The sequence below is a fragment of the Anoplopoma fimbria genome, chromosome 11 (assembly GCF_027596085.1).
Source record: "Anoplopoma fimbria isolate UVic2021 breed Golden Eagle Sablefish chromosome 11, Afim_UVic_2022, whole genome shotgun sequence".
NCBI lineage: Eukaryota > Metazoa > Chordata > Actinopteri > Perciformes > Anoplopomatidae > Anoplopoma > Anoplopoma fimbria.
The window spans coordinates 3,254,001-3,266,038 of record NC_072459.1 but is presented as its reverse complement, the minus strand read 5'-3'; the positions used below and the strand labels follow the sequence as shown (position 1 = coordinate 3,266,038).

General features: G+C 41.9%; 1 protein-coding gene across 1 annotated transcript in view; it reads left to right on the top strand.

The window, feature by feature from the left end:
• The window catches only part of syt3 (synaptotagmin III), a 33,472-nt gene extending 23,617 nt beyond the window's left edge, over positions 1-9,855 (top strand). The window contains exons 9-13 of the mRNA XM_054607087.1: positions 2,372-2,492; positions 3,987-4,158; positions 4,868-4,997; positions 6,274-6,367; positions 6,834-9,855. Of these exons, the coding sequence (XP_054463062.1) occupies positions 2,372-2,492; positions 3,987-4,158; positions 4,868-4,997; positions 6,274-6,363 (513 nt within the window). The 3' untranslated portion in view covers positions 6,364-6,367; positions 6,834-9,855. The remainder of the gene's footprint in view (positions 1-2,371; positions 2,493-3,986; positions 4,159-4,867; positions 4,998-6,273; positions 6,368-6,833) is intronic.
• Positions 9,856-12,038: the final 2,183 nt, after the last annotated feature.

Here is a 12,038-nt window from a genome sequence, read left to right as displayed (position 1 = left end):
CTATATTTCAAGTAGAAGTGCATTACTTCATTGTATGAAAATCAATCTGGATTAAAACTTAGAAGAAAGAAAAATTAAATGAGAATAAAGATACAAATGTATATAAATTTTATTGCAGTATAAAGACAAGTGGTAGATTTAAACACAATAACATTTGTGCACACGTGGGTACATACGAGTATAATATATATAAAAAAAACCATTGTGGATATGCTGTTGTTGATCAAAATGCCCCCTGTATTCTCATTTACAGCTGATCAGAGGATGTACATGCATATATACATGTCTCAGATTCTTATTATAAGTTATATTAAATTCACAGATATATATGGCATGTAAAATAATATGCAGGTTTTGTGTCGTACAGTCTGTTCACCTCATACTATCATAGCAACGGTGACCCCGAAAGCAACTGAATTAATACATTTTAAATTCAACCAATACTTAATGAAATATTCAATTTAGTAAAACATTAATGTGGTTTGTAAAAGGTTTGTTTCAGGTTTTACGTTTTTCAATAATCAAAGTAATTTAAAGATTCACAAACTGAGAAAATACGTTCAATATTCAACAAGATGCATTAAAATTACAATATCGTTTTTTTTACAGGCCAAGCCTTAATATCAGGTTGCTTAGTTTGGATTGGTGAAATTCGGACCCAAAAGCTACGGGCTGCTGAGGAGAATCAACCAAGCCTTAATGGAATCCATCGCTCTTCTTTTACTTTGAGGTTATGTTCTGTCAGTCAAATGTGCCAAGAGAAGGGAGTTCAGACAAACAGATGGGAAATCTGGAGTTATATGGAGCCGAGGAGTGACCAGAGAGAAATAAATAAATGAATGGATGCCAAGCTTTGGTTAAGTCGTGCACACAAGATGTAACTCGCTTCGATCTCGTAAAATCGTTCCCACGCTTTGGTTCATTTGCGCCCAAGAGACAAGTGTATATGCAGAGCAGCCTTTGAGCATCTCATTCAAGTCCACCAGTCATGACGTTTTCCAGAGCCTTCTAATTTATTAAGTAAATAGCATCCTTCCAACAATATGATCCACAAGCTCCTCGTTAATTACAAAGTAAGAGTATCTGTCCATAGCTACCACCAAGGACACATGCAGTTGGCAGCTGTAAAGAATGACTTGGCCCTGTGCACCGTCAAAATTACGTAGTTGTTTAATTAGTGCCATCGCATTAATCAAAAAATCTAAATCTTGGGAACGATTTAATTAAATTGAATAATTTCTCGTGCACACAAATAAGTAAATCGTGGCATCGATATATATATTTGTCTCTCTTGGGCTCTGTGGAAATAAGAATTCAAACCACATAAATTCAAATAGTTGATTTATGAAATGAAATATTCCAATGCCACCCATTCAGAGGTAATTACATTTTCAAGATTAATTATCTTGATGCAGTTAAGTTTTCAGTTTCTTGTTCAAATGATTATGGCCTTTACTTTCACTCAGAGAAGCATGCGCATCATTTTCTGTTGTCTGAAGATACATATACTGTGTAGTGGATTAATAAAACATATTTACTGCAGGCTGGAAATGGTCTGCAGTATAGATTCATTCAGTGTCTGGTAATGTAAAAGCACAGCTCAGGAGAGTCCAGATAGATTACTGGAAAGGCACGGCTGCCACTTCCAAACTTTTTATCACGCAGTGTCCAAGTAGATTTATATGAAATATTCATAGAACGCTATTAGGAAATTAGACAGAGCAAATTCTTAAACTGTTTTGGCATGGATATTTCATTTATTAAATAAGTTTAAAGCATCAGCCTTTTAGCGTTTTTTAGTGTTTCACCCAGGGAAGTATTGATTAGTGAGGCCTAAATCCTCTAACGGAGCCATCATGCCACAGTGTGACCTGAATACCACCGGTGCCATTACTGCGGCACCACAGGCAGCGAGAAGATCAGTAAATTGAGGGGGGGGGGGGTAAAGAAAGCCTGGAGAATCGTCACCTCTACTTAACACTTTCCTCCACTCGGGGACATCGACAGATTGGCATATGATTCATTTACAGTGACGGCACTTCCCCTCTGCCTAAACACTCTGCCTGTCTGCATTAGGATGCCTGCTGTCACCCGCCGCCTGTCACACATGTAGCCTTCTCTGGCCTCAGACAATCATATCACAGCAGAGGATGTCTGTCTGTCTGTCTGTCTGTCTGTCTGTCTGTCTGTCTCTGTTTCTGATGCCATGTGTGTGTGTGATCACATTGTCCTTGCTCCATTACTGATCCCCCTGTCTGTGTGTGTGTGTGTGTGTGTGTGTGTGTGTGTGTGTGTGTGTGTGTGTGTGTGTGTGTGTGTGTGTGTGTGTGTGTGTGTGTGTGTGTGTGTGTGTGTGTGTGGTGACCTACAGGAGAAGGCTGATCTCGGGGAGCTTAATTTCTCGCTGTGTTACCTGCCCACTGCAGGCAGACTCACTGCTACAGTCATTAAGGCAACCAACCTCAAAGCCATGGACCTGACTGGCTTCTCAGGTAAAGGATTAACACACACACACACACACACACACACACACACACACACACACACACACACACACACACACACACACACACACACACACACACACACACACACACACACACATCATGCTGCTGCTGAGACCTCCAGCAAGCACTCTGAAAAAGCTGTAAAGCTATTAAAAATAAATGACAGAGAACAGCTGTCTCAAAAACAGCCACTGCTGATGCATGTGGAGTCCTCGAGTTATCTCAGGTTAGTGTCTCATCCGGATCGGCCCAACATGCAGTCGAGGTATTTTTCATACAGTATGTAAACATTACACGTAAACATGCTGTCAGTTTCTGGGGGGGGAAAAAAATTAATTTAAATGCTATTAAGTACAAAATAAAGAAGCTGACTTTTCTCCACCTACAGCAGCCTCAACAGACCAGAATGCAATGCAGCTGCAAGATACAGTGTGTTGCGTTTTGACTGGGAAATGCCCCCCCACCTCTCTTTTGCTGTAAAACCCAAAAGTTTGTTAAAAAAAAAAAGGTTTGGCAGAGAGAGATTTTTCGAAACAGAATAAATCACTAGCAGGAGTAAAAGTAGTGGAAGTATGTTAAGGGAAGTTGCAAAAAAAGTAAATCATCATAAATCTTTGCTAAATAATTCCTGAAGTGCACCGGGCATGGCCAGATTGATCGTTTCTGATTGGGAATTCAGAGAATTCAGAAGTTAGATTTATAGATATAGAGATGGAGTTATGCATAATGAATACAATACCCGAAGCTACAAAGTTCATTACTTACAACACAATAAAAATGAATTACAATGTGTTTTGTTACAAATCAGCTGCAGGTGTACCACCAATTATGTCTGCATTGAATAAACAATAACAACAGTTTTACCCGTGAGACAGATTTCAAGATATGTGATCGCTAATGCTAATATTAAATTAACAAAAAGTATTTTTAAAGGTTTTTATTTTTTTTGTTATCCTTCACTTAATAATTTAATTGCAACGGCAATGTCCTCTCAGATTAAACGACACCTCAAATGATAATGGCCGCACGCCGTAATTATTGCCACAGTGATCCCCAGATAATAGCAGTGCCTTGAAGATGCTTTAAATGCAGCTTGAAATGGAGCCGTGGGTGTGAGTGTTTCCCTGGCTGCTGTCACCGAGCAGCACATGTTGAATGGATAACTGAAGTGATTCAACCTGTGCTGCTTTTCTCCCTTTGTGTTCTTAATCCAGCTTTGCCAAGGTGACTTGATTTTCATGCCTTTTATGTGTTACAGACGCGAATACCTGTGAGCACAAAACCTAACAGCGTTTGCAAGAGTCTCCCCTTATCTCTTTCTCTCCGCTTCCTCCCCCTCTTTCTCTGGCTCCCTCTCTCTTTCTTCTTTGCTGCTTTTCATCCGAGTTCCTTCTCTTCTCTCCTCCTCCCTTTTCGCTATACCTCATGCCTCCCATTTTCCTTGTCTTCATCTCCCGCTCTCTCTCGCCTCTCCTCCAGACCCGTACGTGAAGGCCTCTCTGATCTGTGACGGGCGAAGGCTTAAGAAGAGGAAGACCTCCATTAAGAAGAACACACTGAACCCCACGTACAACGAGGCACTGGTGTTTGACATTCCCAATGAGAATATAGAAAGCGTATCCATCATCATTGCCGTGATGGACTATGACTGGTGAGCAGGCTGAGGTGTTATTCTATTGTACCATGCTCCGGGGGGCTTAAAGATGAAACTGATAATTACTGTGAAGTGTGCTGCTTATTGAATGTGTGTCTGCACACAGCAGCGTGATGTTTGCTGTTGCTTTTGGGTCCTCACACTTCCATGGTGTTGCGGCTGTGTTGAACACGACGAGGGCTCCCTCATGAGTCAGCCTCCTGGTGGACGTTCCCTGTTTTGCATAGACAAGCACCTCATGAATAAGCATGATTTATGCTAATGGTGACGGAAGAAGCGTAACCCTGCCAGTGTTTGTCTGTCTAATGCTTGCAGCAACACTTGGCTGGTTGATGTGTTTGTGTATAGATGCACCGCCTCCCTATTATGTAGTCTGCCCTCCATTTGGCATCTCCATAGGTGTGAGCTTTTGTATGTTTGAGCGCTTGCCTGATTCCCCGCTGACATCAAGCTTTTGTGCAGGGCTGTGTGGATTTGTGAGCTGCTGTTCAAAATCCTTCCTCCGCAGGTGTACTCTTTTCCCAGTACTCAAAGTTGATAAATGAGACTCTGTCAGCCTGTTTCTTACAAGCCCTGTCTCCCTCTCTCTCCCTCTCTCTCCCTGCTTTATTATGTCCTCGCTCTCTCCCGTCCTCCATTCGCCTCCCTCTCCGCTCAACTCTTTCTCTCTTTCTCTCTGTCGTTCCTGTCCCTTGCTGCCTGTCAGTATTGGTCATAACGAGGTTATAGGGATGTGTCGTGTGGGAAGCGAGGCTGAAGGTCCAGGGAGGGAGCACTGGACGGCCATGCTGGCCAATCCACGCAAACCAATAGAGCATTGGCATCAGCTTGTGGAGGTAATGAGCATATGATCGTGTGTGTGTGTGTGTGTGTGTGTGTGTGTGTGTGTGTGTGTGTGTGTGTGTGTGTGTGTGTTATCTCCTATGTTATGTTCAGTTCTACTGTTGGTTCAGGGCCTGATAACCAAACTTATTTTATCATTTGATTTGTCGTTATCATTAGAGGCAGTTGAAGCAGCAGCACTAACGGAATAGCAGTAGTATTAGTGATAGTAGTATATAAGTACTGCTACAGACATTTTTTAATGTGATAAAGCAATTATTTTCCTTAAGAATAAGGAAACAGTACCAATATTTAAAAAAATCCATTCCAATTAGAAGTGTCATATTATCACAAAAGTATTGTGATAATATAAAATGGGCCATTATGTAGAACACATTTTAATTACTTATATAACTTATATTTTGGGGTTATTAATCTGCAACAATGAATCATATTTAAAAAGAAAATTGTTGTGCCTGCTAAACCTTAATCAAAAGAAAAGCAATTGCTAACTTTATCTGTAGGTGAGTTATAAATAAATACAAATTCCCTCTGGAATATTGTAGCATAATGAAAATGTCTGATATCTCATATCATATTGTTGATGTTAATTTAGCTCAGCTAACCCGTAAACCTCGTTAAACCATAACATTTCTTTTTGTGTGAGGATTAAAGAAACGAGGTGTAATGTGTTGATTATATAACCATAAGAGGTACTGGGCCAGGCTAGCTTTGTCCTCCTCTTTCCAGTCTTTGTGCTAAACTAAGCTTAGCCAACTGGCTGCTCTCTGTAGCTTCATATTTAACAGAAATGAGAGAGGTATCAAGCTTTCATTTGACTGTTGAATAAGCACCTTTGCCAAAATGCCAAACTCATTAAGATACAGGACTTGAGTAAATTGACTTACTTGCTCCCCACCACTAAATACAGTAGTAATTATAGTAGTAGTGACTGTAGTGGTGGTTCATTGCAATAGCCCAAAGTCTTTAAAAAAAATGTGTCTACTTACTGTCAAAATATCTCATAACACTTAATAATAAAACACAATCAATTAACAAGTAACATCTCAGTGAGATATAGGGACTTGTTTTCAGACAAAGCATCTTGATTCTCTTGTTAAGTGAAACAATACTTCTTTTGCGCATTACAGGCTTATAATGTCATACAGTGAAATGAAACCATTGTAAATATTTCATCAACCTTTCATTTATTTCAACTAAATGTATAAAAAGTGGTTCTTCTTTTTATCATGAATAATTAACATGAGCAAAATCTGTATGTCTCTGCAGGAAAAAGCAATTGGTACATTCGTGTCAAAGACTGCTACAGCATCCTCCCCTAAGCCGCACATCGTGGTGGACAGTCCTCACTCCGATTAAAACTGTGAGCCTCCCCTTTGTTTCCATCTGACATATTGTTTGTTTCTCTTATCAGCATGCTTTCACACATCCTGTGGGAAAATATTCTAGGCAACAGTGCATTGGAACATTGACATCACTATTCCACGTACGATCCATTTCCTCCTTGATTTCTGCCTGCAAACAGGCCTCACTGTGTTGGAATCTTAAAGTACATATACACACTGTGCAGCAGCTGTTCTCCAGTCAGATTTACACAAGAAGTCTTTAAAGACATGACCTGTGAGTGTCTGATAAAGTGAAGGCTGTGCTGCCGTCAGATGTAGGAGCTCTAAGGCAGAAGCATCTGTATAATCTTGATGTTACGGGTTATGTAATGCATCTCCTCCCCCCCCCCACACACTTACAGTACTGCATAGTGTTTATATATTCTCTCGCCCCCTGCTGTCTCTCTTGCTTAATCTCCTCTTCTTCTTATCCTCTTTCCTCAGGTCGTTATCATCTCTCCAGCTCCAGACTTTCCTTTTCTTTCCTCTCATCTGTGAATAATTCTCTCCATCAAAGAAAGAGAGACGCGGAGACACTGCTTGTGTCCAACTGCTAGTGCTGTTTTTGCTCCTGCTAATGAATTCTCCAAGTCATGTGCCGAAAAAACAACATCCATCACAAACTACACTTCTAGCATCAGACCACACATTTACAAACACACGCAGACACTTGTTGGTACAGTAGGACTGATTTCGTAAATGTAAATTTGGGATCAAGTAAGGGAACCAACACACACAACTTACACACACACACACACATACACACACAGAGTTTTCAGTATGTGCATAGTTCATGTGTACTTCAGATTAGTGTAGTATTTCATCTAGGAGGACCGTGATGTGACAAACTTTTCTCTCTTGAAAAAAAAAAAGAAAGCCATCCTAGAATGGCCATTTCAACCAGGACCAAAGGTTCACGCCCTTGTACAGACTATAAAAGAAGAAAATCACTATGTCGATATTTTTCTTTGCAATATTGGTGTACAGCATCTGCCGTACTGTATGGGAAAACATCTCACACAGTACTTAGCAGGACAAAAAAAAAAATCGAGGTGGATTCTCCCGGCCATTTTGGACGCCTTCTCCAGGCTCCGCATCCTCTTGTTTCAGACTTAACTCGCTTATTTTCCCCAGAGGAAAGACGACAAAGCGTCCAGTGGTCTTTATTGATGTCAGAGGAGCGAAAAAACGAGGCCAGTCTCATCGGTTTAAGCATGTTACGCAACCTTGAAATGTGTTCCTCTTCCTCATGCTTTTTGTCACCATCCTCATGGTGCTCATCAGTATCAACTTTTTTATTTTCATTTTGCTCTGTTGTTTGTGTGAAACAATACACATATATCCATCAGCAAAGAAGTTTATTCATGCCATTTTTACAGTCCTCTGAGGATGCGATGGTGTGACTATTTGATCGTGGCAGACTTTTCCTATAGGACTACACAGGTTGAACCAAACCTGCCTTTAGGATCGGACAAGCATCTGTTTGAATTGCACTTGCTAGAGGATGTATCCCACAGGGATGGATATCACCACTCTGTTTTATTTTTCTATCATTCAAGGACTGTTCTATCTTTTCTTTTCTCAAGTCATCGTCCAGATTCAACTGAAAAATGATTTATCTTCAAATCCATTTCATGTCCCTGACAAGACTTTAGAAGGACACATGTCCGTATTGCTTTGATTAGTGTGTTTCCGTGTTTGTGGGCGTGTTTGTTTTGTATTTGTGTGCATTTGTGTGTGTGTGTGTATGCCTGTGTGTCACTGTGACCTTGTGTGTGTGACACGTTTCTGTGCTCACTCCCTCCCTCGTCCTTTTTCTGTCTTTGCCTCACTCACTCCCCAAATCCCCCTGGCAATAACAGACAGAGAAACGCTTGTCTGGGAGCCAAATGTGTCTACTGTCCCGTGTCTTTACCAGGAGCCATTTTGTGTGTGTGTGTGTGTGTGTGTGTGTGTGTGTGTGTGCGTGTGTGAATGTGTGTGTGTACTATACGTGCCTCATTGCACTAGGTTGGGAAACACTTTCATAGACATTAGTTAGTATTGTCTATGTCGTAATCAGAAATCAGCTGCCAATCATTCAACCCCCCTCTCCTCTCTAACCCTTTGCCTGATGTAAGTAACTGTGTTGATCGTGTACTTTTTCAGTAATTTGTGTACTGTATGTCCGAAGGAAAAAGCAGATGGCACAGTGATTGAAAAATGTAATTGTTGGGGTGTGTTTACGTGAAGGAATCATTTTGTTGTGGCCTACAGATAATGACAAATTTAGCCCCTCTTAAAGCAAGACGACACGGAGGAGGAGGAGGTGTTGTGAGAAAATAGCGCCGGGAATTTCTGCACTTCCTGTGAAAAGCGATCCAGACTTATAAAGCCATGTCTGTCACTGCTACTACCACTACTACTGTAACCTCAGCAAAACAACAGTACAACACCTCACTACAGCTTCTTGTATCGCTATCGTTGCCATTTCTCTCTCGTCCTCTCACACACACGCCTGTGCAGGAGGGTGTGCGTGTGTGTGTGTGTGTGTGTGTGTGTTTAAGGGTGGGGATCTAGTTTCAGTCTCTTACTCACCGGGGTGCTTGATCTGGTTCACGGGAGGTGGCACATCCCGCATCATACCTGCAAGTATTCTGTGTGATTTGTCAGCTGGGGGATTATCGACCAGCTTGTATAAGTAGATATGGTATTGATCCATTGGTCTCAAGGCCCCATAATTCTCTCTTCCCCAGCCCCTCTCTCTCTCTCTGCTGGTGTCTACCCTATTTAGTCCTTGTGTTACTGCCTGGTGATAGATTACAAAGCTCATAGTGGAACCAGCACATTCCCTTATTCTCTCTCTCCCTCCCTCTCTTTCTGTCTAATTACTGTCTGATTACTCATTCTCTCTATCTGTCCTACAGCAATACCCCCCCCCCGACACTCACCTCTCAATTTCTCTCCCTCTGCTATCTCACATCCCTCCATCTGCCCTCTTTCTTTCTGTGTATGACCCCTTTCGTCCTCTCTATTCTCTCTCGCTGTCTTGTCGTGTTAGTGCAGTTCTGAATGGTCATGGGGAAACATGTTTGCATGCTTATATTAACATGAATGATGTCAACTTGATGCAATGAAAAATTACATAAGTGATGCTTTAAGCAAAATCTGACAATGAACTTGATACTAATACTACTAATGACGACTAAACCGAGACCCAGCAATTGTTTATCTCTGTGGTCAAAAGCAACGATGATGAAAAAACATTGTTTATGCTGTATTTATCTTTCTTGAATTGGTATTCTTTTTTGATTTTCAATTGTTTTTATATATCATTTATTAAGAGGTTTACTTTTTTATTGGTTAAGGCTGAGAATTTGAGCGAGGGGTTCAGTCAGGGCGATTGTTTCAGAAGGGACAGCAGTGCCAGGTCGCAGGATATCGGTGAATGTGTAAGTAACAGTGTGGCTGAAGCAATGATCATGGAAATAAAGGATATGTATCATCCAGCGTTGTGTTTCTCACTTCTTTTCATCCTCTGGGTGGGCAGGCAGGAGAGGTGGTGGAGCTGCTGTCACACATCCCAGGGAGTGTGCTATATTTATAATATGCTAGGCCCTCGGCATTTCCAATGTACACAGTCTATATTTGACTCAGGCATGGGAGGTAAGACACACTACCTGAACCCAACTTTCTTTTCTCAGCACTAAGCTCTCTGACTTTCTGCTGTGCATTAAGTCGTGTGTAATTATTCAGCCACTCATGAATTCTTTATTGTGGCCGCATTTTGCCTAAATGCAAAATGGAGCACTGCTGCCTGCCCTGTGTGCTTTGCTCAATCTGGCCTCCCTACTTCTACGCTGTCTCCTTTTATTTTTAAAACACTGGTATTTGTCATGTGGCTATTATCTCTTGTTTAAGCGACGATGCAAACCAGTAGTGACCTGCAGCTCCAGCACTTCAGCAGAGGGAGGAGGAAGCCCGAGCTCAGACGTACAGGGGAATGACAGAGGAGGAGGAGTAGGAGAGGATTAAACAAATGAAGGAGGATGAAGAGCGGGAGAATGCCAGAGTGGAGGAGGAGGAGGAGGACACAAATGGGACAACCTGGAGAAGAGAGGGGGATAGCTGCATGCAGGATGTGTGAGGTGGAGGAGGATAACTCTGTATATAGACGCACTCATCACGGGGCACCTGCAGCATACTGACAGTGTTAACAGTTCAAGAAGAGCGAAATACACACACACACACACACACACACACACACACACACACACACACACACACACACACACACACACACACACACACACACACAAGTGCACACACACACAAGTGCACATACACACACGTGACAACGCACCAGTTAGCAAAGCTTTAACACTGTAGACTGTTGAGGGAGAAAAGTCGAAGGAGGGGCTGGGGGGGGGGGGGTTGCTGTCTCCATGGCAACGTTCCCACCGTGCAGAAAAAAAAATCATTTAGTCGGAAAGACATTTCACTCAGTTCAGTGAGCTGAAAGAGGCAGAGAGGGAGGGGGAGCAAGTTAGAGACTGGGGGAGGTGTGTGCACTGTAGCTGTTTGTATCACACCGGAGGGATTTATTTAAAGTAAGCTGACAGCGAGGCGTTAACTCTTATTGCTAATATATCTAAAATTATCCATAGTCATTATGACTTCCCTGCAACAGAAATGCAATAGCTTTGGGGGATACTTTGGTATTACAATTGTCTTGCCATCTGCCATCTAAATGCAAATCTTTATTTAACATGTTTAAAAGTCACTATGAGAATACCAGCTCTACCTACAGATCGTGAAAACCTTCCGTGACTGAAAACTTTAGTTTTCTCATCTTTAAAAGCGCTGCGCAAAGGGACTCCGACCTTTTCATAAGAGCACTTATTATGCCACGTATACAGTTTTTAACTTTTTTTTTTTTTCAAACACTATAAATAATACCCAAAACCTTTCAAAATAATGAATTCAATGAGCGCATGCAAGTGGAAACCTCAAGCAGCAGGAGTATTAAAGTAGCTTGCCTCTGCAGGGGAGCAGTGTTTTCATACAGGAGCTGGGCCCAGGAGGTGACCTTCTCTATGAATCCCTTTCATGGATGGACTTAATGAGATTCACCTAACAAACAGAAACTTCTGTGAAACATCCTTTGACATTAGACCTCTGCCATATTGGCCTAAAATGAGTAATGGAAGTTGAAATACAAATTTGAGCCCCTTTTCATTAATCAAAACTGCTCCTGCACAGCACCGGTGCCAGACTGGATAGAGGAGCCCCAGAGACCTGCAGGGGGAGTGTACAATCACAGCATCCCAAACGCTCTGGGTCCTTCTGGTACCTCATTTGTGTGGATGTCAGTGTATCAGCATGCTGGCTGTGATTACCTGTTGTGAGCAGACCATCTGGCCCTCAGCGTCCCAGCTGGGTACCACGGTCAGGAGACGAATTGTCTTTACCACACCACCTGGACCTCGCAGACATGGAGCAGCCAAAGCAGCGACCATATTTCACATTCATATTTTATTATGTCATTCTCTGACCAAACGAAAAACAAACAAAAATGCAAAAAAAAAAAAAAAACATTGTCTGGCCCAAAGGGCACTTCCAGAGAGCAGGCTTTCTGTAATTGCTTGGCAACTGCTGGCACTGTGTGTG